The following is a 25,991-nucleotide window of genomic DNA, read 5'->3' as shown; positions in this document are numbered from 1 at the left end:
TCAAGGCCTGTCCTGGTTTGGTCCCAATTTAGCTTTATCGTCCATATTCGGCCACCACTCTGCAGCTCCACTGAAGCACCCCCTCTTTCCTCTGAGCCCACAATGTCACACCCAGAAGTCTGCCTCAGCTGGGCCTCCACTGCCCACTCATCTATAGATGCCTAAATCCCGGGCAGTTATCCAGACACAACTAAAGTTCCATCCCTTCCATGAAGCCTTCCCCAACCCTCTGGTGGAAGGTCACTTCTTCCCCTCATGGGGTTCTGAGCTTTCGTTTCTTTTTCTACTAAGAGTCTTAGCACTTTCTGCTAAGTGCTACAATTACCTGTTCACATACTCTACCTGCCCCCACGAGACCAGGGGCATCTCAAAAAAAAAGATTATTAAAACCAACTAAATCTATTTCTCATTATAAAATGAGGTATGCTGATTGATTGTGAAAGAATAAAATAACAAAGTACGGAAAAGAAAAAAAAAAAAGCATATAATCTGGCTGAGAAGGTAGAGACCCTTCCACACCACTGAAATTATGTATTGAAAAGAATAAGGAAAAACCTGCTTCAGTTTGGCATGATTTATGTAAGTACGGTATAGGATCCTTAAAATGGTTCAAAGAAATGGAAAATCAAGACTTCATTTTGGCAAAGACCATTGAACAGAAACTTTAGCGTATTTATCAATAATTTCTTTCAGATTAAACAACTGACCACAACCCACTTTTCAACCAGTGATGCTGGAAATGTTTTAAAACAAAATTAGTTCATGAATTTGTGGGCTGACCAAGAAGGTAATAAAGTCTTACTAAGTAAAATGAGAAAAATTCAGAAAAAGAAAAAAATAAGAAAATAAATCACCCAGGGACCTATCACACACATATAAGCACTATTCATTCTTCAAGGTTTGTATTTCCAAGCCTTTGTATTTTTTTCCACGCCTAGGGTTGGCAAGGAGTATATATATATTTTATATATATATATATTTATATAATTGTACAAATATATAAATATATTTGTACAATTCTTCAAAGTTTGTAGAATTTGCATAATGTCGTATCTTGATTTTTTTTAAACCACTGATGTTATAAGCATATTTATGCCACTTCATTCATTTTAGGGACTTAATAATAACCGATCTAGTGGATAATTTATCATCCCCTGATGGAGAGAAATTAGCTTTGCTGAATTTAGAGTTATAAATGATGCTGGGTCGGGTGTCTTTATGTTTGAAGATGGCTCCATATTTAGGCTGTTTCCACAGAACTCTTTCCTAGAAATGTTTTTTCTAGGTTAATGGCTATGAATATTTCTAGGCACCTGATATATTGACACCCACCTCTCAAGTATTTTTATGATCCACAACTAGCGCTTAACACAGCGCCCTAGTCACTCCAAGACTAATAAATAGACAAATGACTGAAACGTGACCTCATGCTTTCTATTCCTCAGCTTTCATTCAGTTCCTTGCCTCTGTGAGGAGGAAGGGTTGTGCAGCCCTCCACAGCATCACCCCATCAACCCTACCCCTGTGGTTATAGCAGCTGAGGAAGCAGAATTGCAGCTCTGTGGGAAGGAATGGGGCCGGAGAGTTCATGCATAGACCAGTTCTTATGAGAAAGGACCAGCTAAGAATAGCTTTAGGTTGACACACACTCCTCTTCACACTCACAGGAGAAACCATTTCCCCATGAAGCTAGAACCAGTCATGAGTTGAGAGTTGAGAGTTAGAGAATCGCTCAGAGATGCTATTCTTGGATATCCTGAGCCCCTGTGGTCACCGGGGACCCTGAATTGTGCAACACTCAGCATGACAGCATCACTATGCTTAAACATTTCCCTCCTCACCCCCACATTCCATTTCCCCATCTGCCAGGGCTGCCTATAAAGAGAAGGAGAGATGGCTTCAGACTTCAGAAGAACACAGGCAACAGAGAGGGGTCAGTCCCTTCTTGGTTCTGCTGACACTCGAGCCTACATTCCATCACCTGCTCAGAATCATGCAGGTCTCCACTGCTGCCCTTGCTGTCCTCCTCTGCACCGCGGTCCTCTGCAACCAGATCTCGGCAACATGTGAGTCCAAGTTTCATTGTGGGTATCACCACTCTCTGGCCATGGTTAGACCACATCAGTCTTTTCTTGTGGCCTTAGAGCCCCAAGAGAAAAGAGAATTTATTAAAGGGCTGCCAAACATCTAGGTCTTTGTCTTCAAGACTTTTATTTTTATCTATAGAAGGGATCTTAGCCCCCTAGTCTCCAGGTATGAGAATCTAGGCAGGGGCAGGGGAGTTACAGTCCCTTGTACAGATAGAAAAACAGGGTTCGAAACAAATCGGTTTACAAGAGGCAGAATCCAGGGCTGATTCCTTCCCACAGGGGCCTGTTGTTCACTCTCCAGCTCACCCTAGGTCTCTCAGGAGCCCTGTCCCTTGGATGTCTTATGAGAGATGTCCAAGGCTTCTCTTGGGCTAGGGTATGACTTCTTGAACTAAACAAAATTCCCTGAAGAGAGCTGAGATAAGAGAACAGTCTGTTCAGGTATCTGGATCACACAGAGAAACAGAGAACCCAGTATGAAGAGTCAAGGGGAAAGAAGGAAATAGACAGAAACAAAGAGACATTTCTCAGCAAAAACGCCCAAATGCCTTCTGGTCACTTGGTCTGAGCAAACCTGCCTTCCTCACCTGCTCGGGGATGAGAAGCTGCCTGGCCTTTTCTTCTGATCTCTCACTCGGGCTTATTGTCTTTTCTCCACAGTTGCTGCTGACACCCCGACCTCCTGCTGCTTCAGCTACATCTCCCGGCAGATTCCACAGAATTTCGTAGCTGACTACTTTGAGACCAGCAGCCAGTGCTCTAAGCCCGGTGTCATGTAAGTGCCAGTCTTCCTGCTCGCCTCTAGGGAGGTAGGGAGGGTCGGGTGGGGGCAGAGACAGGCCAGAAGGCCATCCTGGAAAGGCCCAGCCTTCTGGAGCCTATCGGGGGTACACGACGCAGGGCTCCGAGGTGTGACCTGACTTGGGGCTGGAGTGGGGCAGGTGTTACAGAGTCAGGAAGAGCTGCCCCAGCCCAGAGGAAAGGGACAGGAAGGAGGTAGCAGGACCCTCTGAGAGTCCCCCGCCCAGAGTCCCTGAGAGAAGCTCTAGACGGAGATAGGCAGGGGGTCGCTGAGAGAGGAGCAGGCCCTGAGCTGCGCAGGACAGAGAGCGGGATAGAGGGGCCACGGTGGGCCCAGGATTCCCCTGCTGGATTCCCCAGTGCTTAACCTTCCTCCCTTCTCCACAGCTTCCTAACCAAGAGAGGCCGGCAGGTCTGTGCTGACCCCAGTAAGGAGTGGGTCCAGAAATACGTCAGCGACCTGGAGCCGAGTGCCTGAGTGGTCCGGAAGCTTCGAGGCCCAGTGACCTCGGTGGACCCAGTGGGGAGCGGGAGCCTGAGCCTTGGGAGCATCCCTGTGACCTCCACAGCTACCTCTTCTATGGACTGGTTGTCGCCCAGCAGCCACTGTGGGACTCTTTTTAACTTAAATTTTCATTTATTTATACTATTGAGTTTGTGTAATTTATTTTCGATTTCACAGTGTGTTTGTGACTGTTTGCTCTGAGAGTTCTCCTGTGCCCTCCCCCTTCCCTCACACTGTGTGTGGTGACAATTGAGTGGCTGTCATTGGCCTGCTGTAGGCAGTCATGGTACCAAAGCCACCAGACTGACCAATGTGTATCGGATGCTTTTGTTCAGGGCTGTGATCGGCCTGGGGAAATAATAAAGATGTTCTTTTAAAAGGTAAACCAGTATTGAGTTTGGTTTTGTTTTTCTGGCAAATCAAAATGACTGGTTAAGAGGAATCATAGGCAAAGATTAGGAAGAGGTGAAATGGAGGGAAACTGGGAGAGATGGGGAGGGCTACCACAGAGTTATCCACTTTACAACGGAGGCACAGTTCTGGAACATTGAAACTACGAATATGTTATAACTCAAATCACAATATGCATGCTCTAGGAGAATTCGCTACTTGAATGGATACCATTAAGCAGAGTATTCTGTAGCGCACATTCATGATGAATCAAGCTTTTAATAGCAATTACTTACATTGTTGAGGCTTACTCCTACTGAGTGCTTTTTATGCATTGTTCATTTAATCTTACCAATGCAATAGTACAGCTTAGGTACTATTAATACCTCCAGTTGATAGAAAAGTAACCCAGGGCTCAGAAAGGTTAGGCAACTTGGTTGAGGTTATACAGCACGTAAAATGTCAATTGCATTTCAAAACTAGACTTTTATTGAACTACAGACTATGCTGTTAACCACTGACCAAGTTATTTCCCGAAACATGATCCACCTATACTCAAATCTTACCCTATTCTTCAGCGGATGATACTTTATCCATTGCAACCACTTTCTGGTGAGGATTCTGAGTTGACATAGAGTGTTTGAGCAGTGATTGTTGAAGCCACTTAAACAGGATCTTTAGGTGTAGACCTGGGAACTGATATTTTTATCAAGCTCGTGAGGTGTTCCATAGCCTGTTAAAGACTGAGAGCCACTGTCAATAGAATTCACCACTGTTTTCTAATGTGGTAAGTATCTGCATATGGCAACAGGTTTATAATACATTATTTCTCTAGAATCTACACTCTACAAAATAAACAGCTAATGTTAGAGAAGGAAAAGACGTCCAGCTTCTGTGTGGAGCAGGATGCTGTCTGTAGGTTTACTGTGAAAGGTTAAGTTATTTATTAGATGGATTGCTTGCATTATATGTACAAGAAGCGCATACTAAGTTAGGGTCTTTTTTGCAGAAGAAAGAGAAATTCAAAATATTTGTGTGAAAACCAAACGTGTTAATTTTTAAGAGCTATACTTATTTCATTTTATTTAAAATAATCTAATTTTTATGTCCAAACATGTTTAGAATTGTACGGTTCGAACTCTTTAAGGCGTGATTAAACACTACTACTTAGCAAATATTAAAATACACATACTATGTGACCCACATCCCATTTGACCTGATCCCATTTCTAGGAATCTGCTTTATAGAAACACTGCCAAAAGCTAAGAATATGTAGACATGAGGATATTCTTTGCAGTATGATTGGTAAAGAGCAAAGAAATGCAAACGGTCATAACTAGGGGATTAATCAGTAGAGGATTAAGACATCCATCAATGGAACATTCTGCAGTCAGTAAAAAAACAGTAGCACACATCTATATCTGTGGAAAGCATCCATAATATTATTTGTAAAAGGCGTATCTATTTACATCCAGTATATGAATATATATTCTCTACATATGCTACAGAACTATCTGTAAAGGATACTATTTTGTTTTATTTTTTAAAGCCATATACATATATATATTTACATAGGCAAATATTTTGAAAGATACACATCAAATAGCTAACCGTTGTTTCTTTGAGGAAATGAGGCTTTTTTCTTTTCTTTTCGTTTTTTTTGGAATGAGGGTTTTTCCTTTTTATATTCTGCACTTTTAAAACTTTGAGTTATTTTCTGATTAGCTTGCATAGCTTACCTCTCTGGTCTCACCGTACCCTATTCTTTGATGGGTGAGATTCCATCCATCACAACCACTTTCTTGTCGGGATTCTGAGTTGATGCAGAGAGGATCGAGCTCAGCCTGGCTTACAGCGTTTTGAGGCCATGATGACTTTCATATAATGAGGGTACAGCAACAAGCACGCCCTTTTGACAAGGTTGTTCTCTCTCTCTCTCTCTCTCTCTCTCTCTCTCTCTCTCTCTCTCTGTCTCTGTCTCTCTGTCTCTCACTCACACACACACACACACACACACACACACACACACGAGCAGCTTTTGTCCCCATAGATGCAGTGAAGGTGTCATCATTCTTTCTTCATGGGCTTTCAGGAGAATATAGGTGCGTACAACACTTGCCTTCACTGAATTGTTTCTCAAGGCCCAGAAACCCAAAGCTAAACAAAGTTTAATCATGCCCAACATTCCCTAAATACAAGTGTTATGAACAAACAGATTAAGTTGAGCAAAGACCCCTGTTAGGGAACGGGAGAATACGAATTGCATTTTTAAGCAGTGCAGGCAGTCTGACAGTCCTTAGCTCTCCTCCCTGAGGGAACGTCCTCCATGGACAATCTGAGATGTGCAATGTGGAGGATCTGCTTTCTGGAGGCTGCTGACTTCCCATCTGTGTGAGTTAGCCTGAGGTTGCCTTAGGTATTGTGTAATCAACGACTGTTTGGAATCAGTCTTGTGGTTTCTTTGGCAATGTGACTGCCTTTTAATGTCCCTAGGCTACTATTTGTTTCTGATCAATTCCATGGGCCAGGTAGCCAGAAGCAGAGAAGTTGTCAGTTACATAGTTTGCATTTGCATTTTAACTGGGGTCGGGGATGTGCACTTTCTTTTTTCTTTTTTTTTCTTTTCTTTTTTTTTTTTTTTTTGAGATGGAGTCTCCCACTATCACCTGGGCTGGAGTGCAGTGGCATGATCACAGCTCACTGTAACCTCTGCCTTCCGGGTTCAAGTGAGTCTCCTGCCTCAGCCTCCCAAGTAGCTGAGATTACAGGTGCCCGCCACCAAGCCCAGCTAGGTTTTTGTATTTTTAGTAGAGACAGGGTTTCACCATGTTGGGCAGGCTTGTCTCTAACTCTTGACCTCGTGATCTGCCCACATTGGCCTACCAAAGTGCTAGGCTTACAGGCATGAGCCACAGCACCCAGCTGGGGATGTGGACTTTCTAGCACAGACCTCACTACCATTGTCACCCCGACCTCCCAGTCCCTGGTAAGAGACCTCTGCCTGCATCTGGGCCCATGTGGAGGTGATGAATATTTGACCCTTGGCTTCATTAGGTCTCTCATCTTCCTATCTCTGCTCATACTAACTTTATCTTAGAGTAGAAAATTCTGCATTTACAGCCCTTCAAGTCTCCAGATTACTGGATTCTCAGTCAACAGGCTGGAAGGGCCTTTTTAGCAAGTTGCATTTCTTCTTTTTCAATTTCAGATGGGCCCATTTCAAAGTAGCCTAAACTTTTTCTTAAAGGACCTTACTGATGTAACACATAGCTACTAAATTCCAATATTCAGAATCTTTTCTATCAAATTCCTTAATGCTGCAGCCTTGGTATTTAGCACAGGCTTTCAGCACCAAAATAAGACAGACCATAGTTCAACCAGCACGTGCAATACCCTGTAATGGGGATTGCAAAAGGTAGTGCCCAGACAGGACAGCACGGTGAATATCACCTGGGAACATGGTAGCAATGCACATTCTCAGCCCCACTTCCTTTCTTAATGGACCAGGGCCCAGCAACCTCTGTTTTAACAAGGCTCCAGGTAATTCTGATGCATGTAAGGTTTAAAACTGACTTTCATTTCACAAGGTCCTCACCAAGTCACCTCCTACTTTCTCGTTTCAGCCAGTTCCACACTTCAGTCAGGGCCTGTGACTTTTAACAGACCTGTGTCTCTGCACAGATACAGATCTCTGTATCTCTCAGGATGCTGGCAGTTTCCAGGCAGAAAGCAAACAAGCAAACCCAACTCTAAGAGGCTTTGAGTAAACGCACCTTGTGGCTCCAAGACTCCAGGGTATCGAGGTGGCCCTAGCTCCAGGCAAGGCTGGACGCAGAAGCCCTGTGGTGTCTCATGAGTCCTCTTTGCTTCTCTTTCTGATCTCCCTTTCCTGTGAGAGGCCCTGGGTGGCGGCCAGTACCTGCCAGTGTTACATGAATCCTTGTTCATTTTCTGCCGTGAAGAGTGAGTCTGTGTTCCCATTGGAAAAAGCATCACTAGGCCCTTTCAGATTTGACTGACTTCAGAACCCAATTCCTAACCAATCGCTGTGGCTATGGGGATGGGTTTCATTGATTTGCTTAAGTTAATCAAGGCACATAACTTGAATCTTTGGGTTTAAAGAATTTTACATAAACTTAAAGCCTGAGAATTGTGGGGAAGGGGGATTTCCCCTGAGGAAATGCGAGTTTCTGGCATCAGGAAACATGCAGAATAGATGCTGGTCAGGAAACACATGTTTTCACCAGAATGTGTTTGTCTTTTTCCTGTTAGTTTTGTCTTGGTGATATAACAGGCACTAATACTTTGTGTGTGATAAACATTTCTTCTCCTGTGCTGTCTAGATTAGAAACTATTAGTCGTCCACTTTCCTGAATGACTTTATTTTTTATTTATTTGTTTATTTTTTTTTTTGACACAGAGTCTCCCTCTGTTGCTCAGGCTGGAGTGCAGTGGGGTGATCTCCGCTCACTGCAAGCTCCGCCTCCCAGGTACACGCCATTCTCCTGCCTCAGCCTCCCAAGTAGCTGGGACTACAGGCATCCGCCACTACGCAAGGCTAATTTTTTGTATTTTTAGTAGAGACGGGGTTTCGCCGTGTTAACCAGGATGGTTTCGATCTCCTGACCTCGTGTTTCACCCGCCTTGGCCTCCCAAAGTGCTAGGATTACAGGCGTGAGCCACCGTGACCAGCCAAATGACTTTATTTTTAACAAGATGCTGACTTGTGTTATTTCCTGTTGCCCAATGAATGACTATCGCCCAAGTCTAAGACAAAAGAAACATAAGCTCTTCATGATGTCATGGTAACCACTAGAAAATGGGGCTACATACCCACTCCAGAAAATACTGAGGAAGACAGAACTGGCCCTGCCACAAGCACTACCCGCCTTCTTTCATACAAGCCAAACATCGGGCACTGAGGATGCAGGAGGAGATGAGAGAATTCTTAGAACAATGAGTCCTCAGTAGAAATTGCCCATGTTAAGGAAGACAAGGGAGTCTTTTCACAGGAGATAGACAAGGGGACTGCAAGCGAAGGAGACACTTCATACTTGCAGTTTTTATTCCTCCTCTTTCCTGGGAACTGCACCCACAAAAATACATTATGTGGGACTGACCACATCCGAAATGTTAATCCCAAAAATTAAAATAAGCTGATTTGCATCTTGAGTTTTTTAAACTTACCACAACATAAGCATTTCTCATGTCATTGCATTGTTTGTAAAGGCTGCTTAATAGCCAATCGAGGGAAGATCCCATAATTTTCTTAGCCATTTCCATTTCATAGGCAATTTAAATTGGGTCCAATTTTAAGTTGCTATAAATATGCTGGGGACCAAATACACTTATGCATTGTTCTTTTTTCCCATATTTGAATTTATTTCTACAGAGGATAGATTCCTAGGCATGGACCCTCTTGGCCAAAGGCTAAGAACATTTATTTCAAGGTTCCTTATGCATATTAGTACCCATATTAAACACATCTTTAGGTCCTTTGCTTAGTGCATATCTCTCGTGAATGAACAGAGGTCTGAAAGCCTGGAATGAACAGATGTTGGAAGCCTGGAATGAACAGATGTTGGAAGCCTGGAATGAACAGATGTCTGGAAGCCTGGAATGAACAGATGTCTGGAAGCCTGGAACTAACAGATGTCTGAAAGCCTGGAACGAACAGAGGTCTGGAAGCCTGGAATGAACAGATGTTGGAAGCCTGGAATGAACAGATGTCTGGAAGCCTGGCTATACTCTCATTACTCAGTAGCTCAGGCTTCGCTAACACAGCTCTGTCCATCTGTGTGTGGTTTAAGTTGGGCTCTGCTGCTCAGGACTCCTGGCATCACTGCATAAGTCAAGTCTACACCGTTAGAACAGCTGTGGGATAACGCAGAAGTTTCTGCTCTGCCAGGGGAAACTATGACTACAGAGCTTTAGTGAGGAGGAACTAGCTAAGTGGTCCTGGGTGACACCAATATCTCACCTCCTCTCGCTGTGGAAACCACTTCCCCATCAACAGCCCTGAGACAACTGAGCACTTGAACTATTCTTGCAAATACCCTGAGCCCCGTGGCTACCAAGAACCCCTCGCATGTGCGAGTCAACAAGACACCACGGTGCTTAAAAACATCCTCTCTCATCAGCCCCGGTTTCCATCTTCCCATGACTCAGGGCTCACCTCTTAAGATAAGGGGACACAGCTCGGACCCCGCAGCTGGCGACTGAGCGCCCAAGCCCTGTCGTCCTCTGCTCACACTCTTGGGCCCCCGCGTCCTCCTCATTCACAACGGCCCCCTGCTCCTGGGCCTCCTCTCACGAGTCTTTGTCCTGCCTTCTGCTGTTGTTGACCTCTGACTGGGGTCAAACCACATCACCAAAGTGCAAGCACAGAGGTACCCAAGTGAAACACAGAACTTCCTAAGGGATTTTCAAAATGCCCTGGGCTATCTGTTCAGGAAGATTTTCTTCCCCAAAGAGTTTTCACTTTCTATTCTGTAAACCTTAAAGGCAGGGTATGGTCCTATCCTACTTAGGTAAGGAGAACATTGAGTAGGTTTCAATAAGGGACAGAACCCAGCTACAATCGCTTCCCGGTGGCCAGCCTGGCCAACACGGTGAAACCTCATCGCTACTAAAATACAAAAATCAGCCAGGCATGGTCGGAGGCACCTGTAATCTCAGCTACTCGGGAGGCTGAGGCAGAAGAATCGCTTGAACCCAGGAGGCAGAGGTTGCAGTGAGCCGAGATGGCACCACCGTACTCCAGCCTGGGTGGCAGAGTGAGCCTCTGTCTCAAAAAAAAAAGAAAAAGACACAAAGTGTTGGCTCATCACTGTTGTTTGCAGCTCTGTTTGTAAAACAATCAATATAAATAAATTCTATAAAAGATGAATAGTGTAAACCATTATGGTATAGCCACATAATAAACACAAAATTACTGAAAAGAATGAAGTAGATATACATACTAAAATGAAAGGTATCTAAGATATTAATGTAAGACTATGTATATACAATATACATTCCATATGTGTATCTCTATACCAATCTATATATTACCACATATTTATTATATAACTGTATATATAATAATATTTTGCTTTGGTAAAAGTTATATATATTTACATAAACACAAGAAGGACATTTGATGTGATCTATCTCAACCTATTAAATGTGATTTCCCTGGCAACCATGATTTTTAAGAAATGAGGATCTCTGCTTTTCATTTTCCATTCTTTGTGTTTGATTTTCATAAGTATGAGTATGTGATTTTTAATTCAAAAACCAAGATTTGAGAAGCTAGGGCCTTGCCCTAAAAACTGGTTCTCTCTTAGTTCTCTTAAACCACTTGCTCTGGGTCTCTCATTGAGGTGACAAGCTTTGCAAATTTCAGTGTAGTTCAGAGAACTTCAGGAATGTTCGCTGCTGTTATGTTACCCATTGTATCAAGAGATCAAGGCAACAAACATGTCCTGTCTAGATCCAAAGAGTACATTTTGACTCTCTCTCTCTCTCTCTCTCTACACACACACACACACACAAACACACCCCTGCATAAATAGCTTCTCTCATGCAACATTTTATAATCCCTTCCAATTTTGAGATACTCCTCTTCTAGCCCATCATAGCAAACCAGCTAGGGCAAGTGTGGGGGCATTATCTGGAATCATGACAGTAGCAACCTCTGCCTTGATGAAGCCGTGGAGTCTCATCCTTTCTTCCCCTAAGGGCTCTCAACATCTGATGACTGACACCACTGGCCCATGAACTTTCAAATATTTCAAATAGATCTAGGATTTAGTTCACATCTCAACAACATGAATATTGCATAAATCCTTCATATATTAGATGAATACTAAACTGACAGCCTATTATAATCAAGGGGAAAGGAAAAGCAAAAGATTCTAATAGGCTGCAAGTTCACATTGGCTGGGCCTCTTTCCCTGGTTAACCTCTTTTTTAAGGGGAAGTGGCAGACAAAGTAGGGTTCACTAAATAGTCCACGTGATCCCCTTCATGGCATTTGCACTGGGCTCTTGTGGCTAATTCTGGCCAATGAATTGTAAGATTAAGTGAAGCATGTCACTTCTGGACCAAGACAGTTAAAAGCAGTATGCCTTTTCTGTCTTCTTTCTCATTCCAGAATATATAGCTACAGGATGGAAGCGCCTGAATTCCTGAGTCACCACCTGGAGGAAAGCTGCTCTAGGATCAGTACTGCTCAGAGTGTAGTTCATGGGTCAGCAGCATCAGCATCACCTGAAACCTCATTAGAAAGGCAGAATCTTGAGCCTTACCTGAGATCTTAGAAACAGAGTCTCAGGTGGAACCCAGGAATCTGTGTTTAAACAAGCCCACCAGGGGATTCTGATGCAACCAAATTTTGAGAACCAGTGATCTAGCCCACATTAGATTTTGTGTGAATGGAAAACTTTTACCTTGTTATTCCACTGGGGGTTTGTTTGTTATCTAGGTACAACCTATTCTATCCTTACTGTCATAGAGTAAAAACATAAAATGTTTAACTGTTCTTCAATCGTCAGCTCCACCTTAACATCTTGGGCAGATTCCATCATGTTTTGGTCACATCCAGTTATTAAAATTCCTTCAGTTTAGAACTCTAATCTTAAATTTGACTTAAATAACATTTCTACTTCTTCCTTTCTCCTTGCCCTCCACCAGAGCAACACAGGCTCTGGTAGTTGGAGTGTGATGAAGCGTTAGTTTGGTTCTGAGATACCCTCTCTCCTTCTCCTTTTAACTCCTCTGGCATATTGGGAAGACGTGTAGTCTGTGTGGGGTAATATAAAGAGAAAATGTTGCCGGATGTGGTGGTTTGTACCTATAAGCCCAGTGCTTTGGGAGGCCAGGGCCAGAGGAACACTTGAGGCCAGGAGTTGGAGACCAGCCTGGGCAACACAGTGAGATCCTGTCTCTACAAAAAAAAAAAAAAAATTAAATTAGCAGGCATGGTAGTGTGCAGCTATAGTCCTAGCTACTCAGGAGGCTGAGGCAGGAGGATGGCTTGAGCCTAGGAGTTCTAGTCTGCAGTGAGCTGTGATCACACCACTGTACTCCAGCCTGGATGACAGAGCAAGACCCTGTCTCTAAAAGAAATTTTTTTAGTTTTTAAAAGAGAAAAAAAATTATTTTAATGTCTTTTAGATGTAGTCCCTGTCCGCACTGCTAGGTTATCCCTGCATCTTTTTTAAAAATATTGAAATTATGGGCAATGCATGTATATTTTCCTCAGATGGATGGGCATTCCTGAGGGTCCTCTCTCTGCATAGCTTCTTAGGTGAGAGATCCCACCCTGGCCCAACATCTTTCACCTCTCTTCTGCTCACACCACTGGCAGCATACCCTGGGCCTTTGCTGGCCTGGAAGACACCGTTGAGCATGTTACACAAAAGCACCGTGGAGCACACCTAGCCCCGTGCAAGTGCAAGACCTTACAGGTGATGGGCAGACTGCCTTTCAGCACCTTCTTGCCCGCACATCCAGGGGCCTTTGTAGACAGCAGCCCTGAGACCACCCCACCAGCTACTGCTGTTAAGATCCTTGTCAGCTAAGCAGTGGATCTCCTATTGGTAGGATGAGCACTTTAAGACTCAAAGGGGATACTGTTAATAATTATGTTGGCACAACTGGCATAAACTGGGTCATTTCCCAGACAAAATGGCACATGTGATTCCCCCGACCTCTGTAGAGTGTCATGGGAGGATGGCTCGAGCCCAGCTCCCTCCTGCAAGATCACTCGGCCAATGGAAAGCTCATTCCATGTGGTGGGAGAGCAGCCTCCAACAATCCTTTTCCCTGCTTTGGTTCCTGTCTCCTGTTTTCTTCTCCCCTGCTCATTTTGGCTCAGGCAAATCATGAGGTTCACTGTGTAAGCTGACATCCAACTGGAAAATGAGTTGCCTTGTTTGCAGGCACGTCCAGTTTGTACAAGTTACCCTCTGGAGACCCCTTCACCGGGCTTCAAGAGCAGTTAGAAGTAATGACCTCTCCTTCACAAAGGTGGAACCCCCTAGGCTGGCCACTTTCTTTCCTCTTCTTATGTCTACAATGCCCTGGAAGGATTGTCTGGCCCCAGTTGTTAGTGACTTAGTTTAGAATATAAAGTCTATAATGAAAACTTAGTCTCGGATTTGGGAACTAGCCACCATTTGCGGGGCAACAGGGTATATCTCAATCTAAATCCTTTTACAAAAGCAGTAAAATAATTCAGGAAAGACCAGGCACAGGGACTCAAGCCTGTAATCCCAGCACTTTGGGAGGCCAAGGTGGGCAGATCACCTGAGGTCAGGAGTTCAAGACCAGCCTGGCAAACATGGTGAAACTCTGTCTCTACTAAAAAATGCAAAAATCAGCTGGGCGTGGTGGTGCGTGCCTGTAATCCCAGCTACTCAGGAGGCTGAGGCACGAGAATCACTTGAATCCAGGAAGCAAAGGTGGCAGTGAGCTGAGATCATGCCATTACACTCCAGCCTGGGCGACAAGAGCAAAAACTCTGTCTCAAAAAATAATAATAATGACAATAATGATTATTATTGTACAGGAAAATACAGAATGGCAAAGGGGTATATTATTACTGCATTATTAATGTAAAAATTGAGTATAATATTAAATAAAGTAAGAAAATCCCTAAGACAACTGGTATATTACAGGAGAGTCTGGACTGAACTCCCAGTTTGGGAAGGACATGTCTGGTATGATGTAATCACAGGCAGGGGATTGGTCACCTGCACATATCAAGACAGAATTAATATGAGAAAGTTACATACATTTGGTAGATACCAGTTGGGTCCCAACATCTTTCTCTCTTTCTTTCTCTTTTATCCTTAAACGATTATTTGGAAAAGCAACCCCTCTGGTAGTCTGTGTGGTTTTGAGTCCATCAACATTGCTTATTATAGACACTGGTCAGCTCAAACAAATCAGCAAATCCACTTCCCTGGCCACAAAGACGAATTAAGATATAGGTTGGCAAACTTGCTCTGTAAAGGACCAAATAGTAACTATTTCAGGTTTTGTGGGTTATACAGTCTGTTTCACAACTACTCAGCTCTGCTTTGTCGTATCAAAATACGATTCCTTCCAGGTAAGGAGTCCTTGCTAGACTGTGGGCTATAAGCAATACACAAACAAATGAGCCCAACTGCATTCCAATGAAACTGTTTTATGGACACTAAAACTCAAATTTCATACAATTTTCATATTTCTCAAAATATTCTTCTTTTGGGTGTTTTCAATCACTTAAAATATAAGAACTTCTTAGCTTGCAGGCCATACAAAAACAGGTAGTAGGCCTAATTGGGCCCAATGGCCATAGTTTGCTGACCCCTGGGTTAAGAGATGGGCTCTTAATCCAAGCCAGCCAGACCAATAAAAGTTGAACTCAGACTCTTGGCTCAAAATATGAAGACACAGACATTGTCTTCCCAATTTGCTCTGGAAGTTTCTGGAAGCTATTTTGCCAATAGAGTAACTAGGATGAATGTAGTAACTTCGTTCTAGGATGGAGCTCTCAAATGTAGGCAGATCAGAAATTCAGAAAGACATGTATAGTCTATGGCGAAACAAGGACCACTGAATCAAGTTTTGCCCGCAACTAATTCTATTTCTTGAAGCTTCAGTTATGTGAACTAACAAATGCCCTTTATCATTTAAGCCAGGTTGAGTTATTTTTCTAACACTGTGACTTAAACCATCCCTAACTAACATAGACTGCAGTGTTGTAAGTATAGGTCCCCAAACGTGGAACTGGCTGAGGGCAGTAGCTAAGGTCAAAGTCAGTGGGGACACCTCTAGTTAGCAAAACAACCGATTACCCCCATAGCCTGTTATATATTCTAAGGCCATCTTCGAGCCAAAGTTTTATCAAAACGGAAAATTCAGGGTATTGGAGACTATTTCTTGCATCAGTCTTCGTAAGGCCCATTAAGAAAGAAATTAACTTATTTCGAAACTGATTCATCTGATCGCAGAGAAGGGGGGAAAAAGTAGTTTTTTAAAGAAATGTACTTTCTGCTTGCTGCCCGAAAACCAAGCTATTTAAGAATCCAGTGATCTAGAGCTTCCAGACTAGAAGAGCAGAGTTCTCCACTCCAAGCTAATGTTAATATCAGCAAAAATGAGGAGGTGAGAGGTTAGGCAGGACAGGAAAGCAGGTCCTGAAGCAGCCCAATCCACCTCCTTCTCAGATCCCACCTTGTAAATATTTATCTTGATGATAAAATGAATGTATTGGTCAGTTATCCAGAAAAACAGAAACAATAGACTATTTCTCTCTATAGATATAGATTGGATACCAATGTTGAGATACATATATATATATATATACACATACACTGAGATATTTATTAGGGGAATTGGGCTCCCACAATTATGGAAGCCAAGAAGTCCTGCCATCTACAAGCTGGGGAACCAGGAAAGCCAGTGGTGTGATTTGGTCCAAAGGTCTGAGAACCAGGGCAGCCGAAGTTGTCAGTCCTGGTCCAAGTTCACAGACCTGAGAAAAGGTCAGGAAGGGGAGGTGATGGTACAAGTCCCTGTCTGAGTCTGAAGACTCAAGAATCGGGAGCGTGGATGTCAGAAGGCAGGAGAAGATGAATGTCCCAGTTCAAACACAGACAGCAAAGTCACCCTTCCTCGGCCTTTTTGTTCTATTCGGGACCTCAGTGAATTGGATGATGCCTGCCTGCATTGGTGAGGGCAGATCTTCTTTAGTGTTCTGATGCTAATCTCTTCTGCAACACCATACAGACACACTCAGAAATGATGTTTATCAGCTATTTGGGTATCCCTTAGCTTAGTCCAGTTGTCGCATAACATTAACCATCACAATGAACAGCTGTGCTCTTCGTGAAGGTGCAGCTGTATTCATCAGTGGCAGGGAGCTAGAGGGCGGCCTTCACGCCTGTGGCATTGTTTCACCAGCAGGGGGCAATGTGGAGTTAATACAACGGGGAGCTGGTGGGCGGTGGAAGGGATGACCACAGAGCTCCCAGTGCTGTGCTGGAAGAGACGTGTTAAAAACCCAGTTCTGGCCGGGCGCGGTGGCTCAAACCTGTAATCCCAGCACTTTGGGAGGCCGAGACGGGCGGATCACGAGGTCAGGAGATCGAGACCATCCTGGCTAACAAGGTGAAACCCCGTCTCTACTAAAAATACAAAAAACTAGCTGGGCGAGGTGGCGGGCGCCTGTAGTCCCAGCTACTCCGGAGGCTGAGGCAGGAGAATGGCGTAAACCCGGGAGGCGGAGCTTGCAGTGAGCTGAGATCTGGCCACTGCACTCCAGCCCGGGCTACAGAGCAAGACTCCGTCTCAAAAAAAAAAAACCCAGTTCTAGAAATAACTGTATCTGATAGATTTGCTGCTTATGATTAACCATCCAATGGAATGAACCAAAAATAACTAGCCTAGCTGCCTTCAAAAATTGGAACAAAGTTGCATTGCCTCTGAAACCCTAATGCTGGCTAAAAACAGCCTGTGACCGCTCACCAACAGTGGTTCTCAAACTCGACTGTGCATTAACATCTCCTGGGGAGTTTTTAAATTACTGATGCCAGGCGCCACATCAGTCCAATTAAATTCATAACTTTGGAGGTGAGGCCCTGGCACTGGACTTTTTTAAAGCTCTCCTAAGTGATTCTAATGTGAATTCAAGGTTGAGAAGCCCTGTTCTACACTTAAGCCAATCAATAGACATCTCCAACAGGAAACAGACACCTCCATAAGCGGTATTCCTTCTTCAGAGGGTTGCCAGATACAATTTAGGATACCCTGTTAAATTCGAGTTTCAGGTAAAGAACAAATCATTTTTTTGTACGAGTAGTTCCCAAATATTGCATAGGATATACTTACACTAAAAAAGTATCCATTCTGTATTTTTATTTCCTAACTCCGGCCACCCAGCCCCAAGCCTCATCTCAGATAGTCATGGAAAACATCCTCCCCAAAAGCAGAGTGAAGAACAAAGATAACATGACCAAGGCTTTCAGCCAACTTCCAGGTAAGGAGTCCTTGCTAGACTGCAGGCGATGTTTCCCAGACTTTCACTAATATGAGTACTTACCCCAAAACCCAGCACTTGGTAAGTCCTCAACAGATGTTCGCCATCATTCTGAGGAAAGCTTCGTTTATGAAAATGAGCTTGTGTGCATAAATATGCATTGCAGTGTCATCTTGATATTCATTTAAGTAGAAATTTTTTTCTATCGCATCTCAGTTACAATACGGTTCATAAAATAATGGTGTCTGTTTCAACTTTTCAGGAAAGTATCTCCACGGAAACATCTGGTATGACCGTAGAAGTACTCGGTCCCTATCTTGTGGTTTCTGCCCCTTTTAATATTTTCCCTACTCCTCCCCCAGAATTCCTGTCAATCTGTGATTCCGATTAGTGAAACAAAATCAATAGAGTCGTCACAATGAGAATGCTGGTTTACCTTTTATATAAATACTGCCAATATATGAAAAGGTGATGCTGAGCAAAACCATTCAATAAGCACTTGTCATTTAATACATATGGCACAATGTCTGCTGAGAAAGCTAATCACACTGATTAATCCACACATTGAACGTGCAAAGAGTTGAAGGGAAAGGGTGATAAAGACAATGTCACGAGATGTCAGAGAAAATACTCATTTTCATAATGCAGTTCAATAATAGAAATCAATTTCACAATGAAATATGATGCATAAACTAAGATTAACGTTAGTTAATGTGGCTGGGCATAGCAGATGGGACTCTTAGAAGAGGTGGCCTCCAGGGTGGCAGGGTCATTGCCCTGGCTCAGGCTCCTGCTCCCTCCTGGGCCCACCAAGGTCACTGGGTCCTCGCAACTTCCGGGCCCCTCAGGCAATCAGCTTCAGGTCACTGATGTATTTCTGGACCCACTTTTTATTGGGGTCAGCACAGATCTGCCGTCTTCTCTTGGTGAGGAGGCTGTGGAGAAGGGAGGAAGAGTTAAGAACTGACGAATTCATCAGGGGAATCCTGTGGCCTCTGCATCCTTCTATGTCCCAGGCATCTCAGGGCCTGTCCTCACGCCAGTAAAATTTCCCCGTAACTTCGGGGCTCACAGGCCTTCCCCAAGTGTCTCGGATGGGGTTCCTCAGGAAGCAAACTTCCTGTTGTCATGTCTGCTCTCTTCCCTCTGCCCAGGGGCAGGCTCTTCAGGACTCTGCAGGCCCCAGGCCAGGTCAGAAAACACTGCAGGGGCCTCCCCTGGAGTCCTTCTCCTTGATGGGCCTTAGAGAGCTGAGTACTCTGAGGGGACCTCACCCCAGACCTCCCAGCCTCCCTCCCGAGGGGTGGGCAGGAGCACTGGCACTTACATGACACCTGGTTTGGTGCACTGGGGGCTGGTTTCAGAATAGTCAACTATAAACTTTTGTGGAATCTGTCGGGAGGTATAGACGAGGCAGCAGAACTCTTTGTTGGTACCCACTGCAGGAGATAGGACAGAAAGATCCCAAGTCATTGTTCACAAGGCAAGCCAGCTGCTCCTGGTCCCTTTCCTTGAGAGTCAGGAAGAACTGGGAGACATCACTGCTTGGGGTGGGGATGTGGGGACAAAGAGATCCAGAAGGAAGCTGGCATTTCTTCTTTCCCCTGAGATTTTAATTTCTGCATCTTTCTCTTGGTATTTCTCGTTCTCTGTCTGTCTTGGTTCTGGATCTCTATGTCTCTTTACTGGAAATTTAGTTTTCTGAACAAACTATTTTCCATCCCATCTCTCCTTGGGGAGTTCCATCTGAGTTCATAAGGAGAACCAAGGCCCCACCACTGAGAACCAACTGAACCCAGATCTTGTCAAAATCCCCGTGGGCCTCCATTTTCTCATCCATAGAATGGGACTCACTCACTCTCCCTCTGTCTCCCAGAGCAGGAGAATAGAGTTGCTGAAATCTCTTAGGAAGAAAAATCCTCCTCAGGAAATGGTCCCTGAAATCCCTCTGAAGTTCTCTACTTGGAGGTCTCAGGGATAGACTTGGGCAGTGGGGTCCAAGCCATAGCCAGACAGTGGGGGCACAAGAGCAAAAGACAAATGGCGCAGAGCAGGTCTGAGGGCAGAGGGCCTTAGTGAAGAAAAGGACAGCAAGGGCAGCTGCGGGGGTCCCCAGGATGCTGGGCAGAGTGTGAGATCACGTGGTGGCTGGGAAGAGCTGAACTCAGGACTTGTAGCTGCTGCCTCCTTCTGGGGTCTCAGCCATCTCTTCTCTGTACAGGCAACCTTGGGGTATTAGAAGATATAAACTTGGGGAGACTGAGGAGGAATTTTGTTTTCTTTTTTCATTTTTTAAACTTTTAAGTTTGGGGTACAAGTGCAGGCTTGTTACATAGGTAAACTCATGTCATGGGAGTTTGTTATACAGACTATTTCGTCACCCAGATATTAAGCCTAGTACCCATTAGTTTTTTTCCTTATCCTCTTTGAAGGGGAAAATTTTTTCATCATGATATTGGTGTCATGCTGTGCATTGCACAAACCAGGAGAGCCTCACCACAAAGGTTCAGGTTATTTGCAAAAATGGTTCAGTCGCTCCCTTGGTGAGGAAATGGTTTCCACAGTGAGAGGAGGTGAGATGCTGGCGTCACCCTGAGACTGGGTTAGCTGGTGCCTTCTCCCAAGGGCAGATCTGTAGATAAAGTCTTTTTCCCATGGAGCAGAACCTTCCGATAGTCTCCCCAGCTGTTCCGACAGCATAGATGTGCCATGGACGATAATGCCAGAAAATCGTGAGAAGCACAACCCCAGAGAAAAGCATGCCCTGGATGGAGACAGCAGAACTGGGGAAGTGCTACAGGAGGGGCAAGGTTGAGGTTGGCCTATCAGACATTGGCTCGTTGAACCTCTATAATATGCCAGTCCCTGAGTTAGCTGGGTTAACTGGCGGCTAATAGGAATGATGAGCCTTAAAGAGTTGTTACTCTTTGATCAGCAAGGTGCTCTGCCAGGGATCTGTCCTGTGGATATAAACATAAAGATGAACAAAGTGTTTGTCACAGCTTATTTGTAACAATTAAAAGATGATGTACAATTAAATAAAGTATGGCATATTCACCTCTTGTAATAATAATTAGTCCTTAAAACTGAAAAAGTAAATAAATCAGAGCCAGGCATGGTGGCTCATGCCTGTAATCCCAGCACTTGGAGAGGCCAAAGTGGGAGGACTGCTTGAACCCAAGAATGTGAGACCAACCTAGGCAACATAGTGAGAACCTGTCTCTATAATCTTTTTTAAGTAGCTGAGCATGCCTGTAGTTTCAGCTACTTCGGAGGCTGAAGCAGGAGGGTTGCTTCAGTCCGGGAAGTCAAGCCTACAGTGAGCTCTGATCATGCCGCTGCACTCCAGCCTGGGCAATAGAGTAAGACCTTGTCTCAAGTAAATAAATAGACAAAGAAATAAATTTAAACAGGTAGTCCTCCCCAAGTTTGTTCAACAGCTCAATTGTGTCATCAAGAATTCAGGCTTCTTAAAACATCTCCCCTTCCCTCATCATTTCGTTGGCTTTTCTTATTTGAGCTTGTCACCTCGTGGTCACAAAATGGCTGCTGCTTTCTTAGTCATCACATCTTCACAATGTCTCATCCACAGGCATACGAGGGGGTCTCATAGGAGTACAGGAAGAGCAATGTTACTAGTGTTTTTAGTTCAAATAGCTTTTTATATGATTTGTCATGTGAACTATAGATTACACCAAAAAGTAGTAAAGCTAATTTTGAAAACATATAAAATACAGAAAAGAATAAAAACTCATTTAGGATCTCAAAGCTGGGTAGGCAGCAGGCAAATGGAGGCAAGAACATGAGAGTTTTTTTCTACATTCCCTATTGTGGCATATATGCATTCTGATGCAAAATCTGAAAAAATAAATTTCACTGAAGTAGGAAAAATTCTAGTACCCAAACCCAGCCACTTAAACACACACACACACACACACACACACACACAGTTTGGTGTATTTCTTTCCAGTGCAGTTTTTTCCTTGGCTTATGATAGTACTGTTTGCTCATTTGCTTTTTTCCTTCTTTTTGCTGTGTCTGGTGGGGGAAGACATTACTGTTGTCATGATACAGGTTTTAATTTTGTATTTTTTTATTTATACAGCCATGTATCACTTAATGACAAGAATACATCTGAGGAACTTGTCATTAGTCTGTGTTGTTATTGTGGGAATATCATAGACTTACACAAACCTAGATGGTGTAGTCTGCCATACACCTATGCTACATGGTACAGCCTGTTGCTCCTAGTCTACACAGTTGCACAGCATGCCACTGTACTGAATACTGTAGGCAACTGTAATGCAATGTTAAGTATTTGCATATCTAAACATATCTAAACATAGAAAAGGTATAGTACAAAGACAGAATTATAATCTTATGGGACCACCGCTGTATAATATATGCAGTTTGTCATGGACCAAAGCATTGCTATGCCGTACATGACTGTACTTAACATTAAAAGACTTTTCCACATCATTCCAGTATTTTTAAGAACTGCCTAATTTACTCAAGCCTAGTACATTAATATTATCATGCACTACTGTAACATATGTGGGTTGTTTTTAATTTTTCTTTTTTTTTTTTCAGATGGAGTCTCACTCTGTTGCCCAGGATGGAGTACAACGGTGTGATCCCAGCTCAGTGCAACCTCCACCTCCCAGGTTCAAGCGATTCTCCTACCTCAGCCTCCTGAGTAGCTGGAACTACAGGCATGCACCACCACACCCCGCTAATTTTTGTATTTTTAGTAAAGATGGGGTTTCACCATGTTGGCCAGGCTGGTCTCGAACTCCTGACCTCAGGTGATCCGCTTGCCTTGGCCTCCCAAAGTGCTAGGATTACAGCTGTGAGCCACTGCAACTGGCCAATTTTTCATTGTTATAAATCATGCCAAACATCTGTATGCAAAAAACTTTCTCCATAAGTGAGGTTATTTCTATAGGATATTTTCCTAGCTGTAGGTTTCCTGGGTGAAAAAATAAGGGTATCTAAGGCTCCTGATCTATATAGACACCCCATATGTAATGCATATTCATGTCTATTACCCAGTGTTAAACCCAATGATGGCATATTGTAGGGACCTATGAATGTTCGATAAATCAAACAGTGGTTAAAAGCCTGGCCCCATCATTCTTGTTATTCCCATAGTCCAGACTTTCCCTATTCCATTTTGTCCATTTGGGTCTGGATCAAACACAACTCGAACTACTTAAGATTCTGGGGTGTCATTTTACATGTCACTTCTGTGCAATGGAAACACAACACTAGAAATATCTGTTCCATAGGAGGAAATGACCATGGTGCCATTCACAAATAGATGTGTTCTCGATAGAAGGTACCTGCTAAGCTTGGCCTCTTAGTGACACCAATTCTTGACTTCCTCCTCATGAGTTTACCATTTCTTAGAAGCACTCCGATTAACACGACGTAATGGTCCTTTTCACCAAGGTGTGGTTTAAGTGTGACTTGTGCTGCCCGGAACGCTGTGGCATCACCATTTATGTCACACCATGTGGTCAGAGGAGCTCTGTGGAGGAAGTGTTAATCTGAAGATCTCTCCATGTATGTATGACTTCAACACTAACATCTCACCTTTAAAACACTCACTGTTAAAAACATTTCTGCACATTCAGTCCCAACAAGTGAGCAGCTGAGTTGCTCTTGTATGTCCTAAACCCCTGGGGGACCCAAAGTACCCCAACACGTACAACTCAGAGCATAACACCATGCACTTAACATCTTCCCCTCTGGTCATCCCAGGCTCCAGCACCTCATGGTTTAGAGTCGCCTGTAAAAGGTTGGAGACATGGCTTGGACCCCAGAAGGATGTAGGCGGCAGCAAGTGCCCAGTCCTGTCTTGGCATTACCTATACTTCTCTGCCTGTAGAGGTCTTCTTTGGTGCCCTCCATCACGTCTCCATGGCCAGCAGCTCACAAGTCTCATCTGTCCCGTGAGACTCTCTTGACCCTTGTCCTTTCTTCATTTTAGAGTTGTTTCCCTATGCTCTGGGCAGACTTTTAAGCCATAATCACTTAATTCTTGTGGATTAAGATCCTCTAAGTAAAATCAAAGAACTTCACAAAAAGTTTCAAAATGTTCTGGGCTATTTTCCGAGGACTTAGATATCTAACTTAGATCTGAAAGGCAGGAGAGGGCTAGGACCCATTTTTAGTTGGGAAAACTGAGGCCTAACTCAGTCATTCACAAAATGCAAACTCTGGGTCTAGTTGGTTCCTAGGGTGCGGAAGTGGCAGAGTTCCCTCAGTTCTACCGAGAAGCTCTACTCCTAGAGCAATTTACAGAAGAGGGTCTCTTGCTGGGAAAAGTCTCTGTAGACTGAAAGAAGTTCCTACCCAAAAGAGATGGAACAAAGGCCAGCGTTTTAAGAGCTATACTCCCTGAGGAGGGAGCGAGGGAGTGAGAGTAAGACAGAGGCAGAGATTTAAAAGAAACATTCAAAGTCAAGGATAAATGACTTCCTTAGTTCCTTTTGTGCCCTACTCCACAGCCCTGAGCAGTGAGGTCTCATCAACTTCTTGCTGGTCCCTTTTCAAGGGTGGAAGAAATTTACTTGGTTTTTCTCAGGCTCTGGATGCCGATTCCCTCACAGTTAAGGCACCCCATTGTCTCCTGCCTCTCTTATGTTTCTCCAGATCCACTGCAAATTTGCTGACTCCAGCAGCCAGTGCTCTTGCCCTGGCATAATGCGAGCACCAGTCCTTCTGTCTGCAGATAGGGCAGATGGAGGAGACAACCCACGGGACAAGGGACAAGGAGCACGTAAGCACAAGTAGGAGGTGGGAGCTAATATGGACTTTAATATCCAGTGTGAAGGTAAAATGAAGGTAAAATGAAGACATTTCCAAGCAAGCTAAAAATGGAGACTTCACTATCAGAAGGCCCACAGTTACCAAAATACTAAGAGGATTCCTTTAGGCAGAAGAAAAGTGACTGCAGATGGAGCTCAGAGATGCAGAAGAATTTAAGAGAACAGGAAGAGCAAATATGTGATGAAAATTAAATGAATATTGACAGTATAAAGTAATTAAAATATAGGATTTTAATTTTAAGACCACTCACCACTGGTTTTATAATAGGCAACCAAAAATTTGCAGTGCATCTACTGGGAGGTGTAGGAGAAGCAGCAGATGCATGGGGTATGAATCTAATCTGAGGGAACAAGGGCAATGGGAGTTGCTCAGGAGAAGAAGCCCAATGGGTCACAAAGGAGCAAAGGGAGATAGCACAGCTCAGAGTTGAGGCCTGCAGGAAAAGAAAGCTGGAAATACTCTGGCTTCTTGTTTGTTTCTCCTTAATTTCCCTAGTCTTATCTCCATTTTAGTCTTTATTTTACCCTACAGGGAATCAAGCTCTCTGAATAGTCTATTCCCTTCTCCTAACTCTCCTTGGGGAATTTTTTTTCTAATCGATTAAATCATAAGATAGCTGAGAAGAGTATAGACATCTTTTATGTTACCCAAGGGGTTGAACTCTAGGAGACTGCTGAGGTCATTGTAAAACTTACCAGCACCAGAGAACTAAATAGACCTAGATTCTACCTCATGCTAATAACCCAGTGAATTAGACTTCAACCATCTCATTTATCTCAGTAGGATAAAACTTCTCTGACTCCCATCCTGCCACCCAGATCGATAGACTGCTTTTCAACCTTCTTGAAGAAAACAATGATGTCACTTTGAAACCCCATTGGAGGATCCCTAATTTCACACGGGGGTTTTCAGGCCACAGCACCTGGAAGATGTGGCCTGACTTCTGCCCAGGGAGCCATCAAAGCACGTGGATGACAGACTCACCTTGTGCACAGGAGCAGAGGGCCATGGTGCAGAGGACAAGGAGGGCAGCTGCAAGGCCCTTCATGATGCTGGACAGGCAAAGAAGTGGTCAGAGCGAGCTGGGGCTTGGAAATTCACAACTCCTGGCCTCCTTCTGGGGTATGAGCTGTCATCTCTCCTTTTTATAGGCAGCCCTGGACCATGGGAACATTGGAGGTGCTGATGCAAGACATTTTAACTATGGTGGTGTCATGTGAGTTCTCAGCCCAGGGTTGCCTATGGTTACTTGAAAAGTTTAGGGTACACAAACCAGTGGTTCACTTGTTGGTTGAGGTGCTTATGGGGAAGTTGTATCTCCATATGGGTGACTAGGAGTTGGAATCACCCAGGGATTATG

At 43.9% G+C, this 25,991-nt stretch overlaps 2 protein-coding genes and 1 long non-coding RNA gene across 3 annotated transcripts; 1 reads left to right on the top strand and 2 right to left on the bottom strand.

The window, feature by feature from the left end:
- Positions 1 to 1,543: 1,543 nt before the first annotated feature.
- LOC140708763 (uncharacterized) lies at positions 1,544 to 14,803 on the bottom strand. The gene is made up of 3 exons (XR_012088971.1): positions 14,568 to 14,803; positions 12,623 to 12,715; positions 1,544 to 2,505 (listed from the first exon to the last, which is right to left on the bottom strand). It is a non-coding gene; the product is annotated as an uncharacterized lncRNA (long non-coding RNA).
- Positions 1,924 to 3,972, top strand: LOC103242767 (C-C motif chemokine 3). The gene is made up of 3 exons (XM_008011111.3): positions 1,924 to 2,066; positions 2,751 to 2,865; positions 3,279 to 3,972. Exons 1-3 carry the CDS (start codon positions 1,994 to 1,996, stop codon positions 3,367 to 3,369), a joined length of 279 nt encoding a protein of 92 aa, XP_008009302.3. The 5' UTR covers positions 1,924 to 1,993; the 3' UTR covers positions 3,370 to 3,972.
- A 2,749-nt stretch (positions 14,804 to 17,552) lies between the features above and the next one.
- CCL18 (C-C motif chemokine ligand 18) lies at positions 17,553 to 25,761 on the bottom strand. Its single transcript, XM_008011103.3, has 3 exons — positions 25,616 to 25,761; positions 19,125 to 19,236; positions 17,553 to 18,732 (listed from the first exon to the last, which is right to left on the bottom strand). Exons 1-3 carry the CDS (start codon positions 25,677 to 25,679, stop codon positions 18,642 to 18,644), a joined length of 267 nt encoding a protein of 88 aa, XP_008009294.1. The 5' UTR covers positions 25,680 to 25,761; the 3' UTR covers positions 17,553 to 18,641.
- Between the last annotated feature and the right edge of the window lie 230 nt (positions 25,762 to 25,991).

Source organism: Chlorocebus sabaeus, chromosome 16 (assembly GCF_047675955.1).
Source record: "Chlorocebus sabaeus isolate Y175 chromosome 16, mChlSab1.0.hap1, whole genome shotgun sequence".
Classification (NCBI taxonomy): Eukaryota; Metazoa; Chordata; class Mammalia; order Primates; family Cercopithecidae; genus Chlorocebus; species Chlorocebus sabaeus.
Note: the sequence above shows the minus strand (reverse complement) of the source record. Positions and strands in the feature narration are given on the sequence as shown.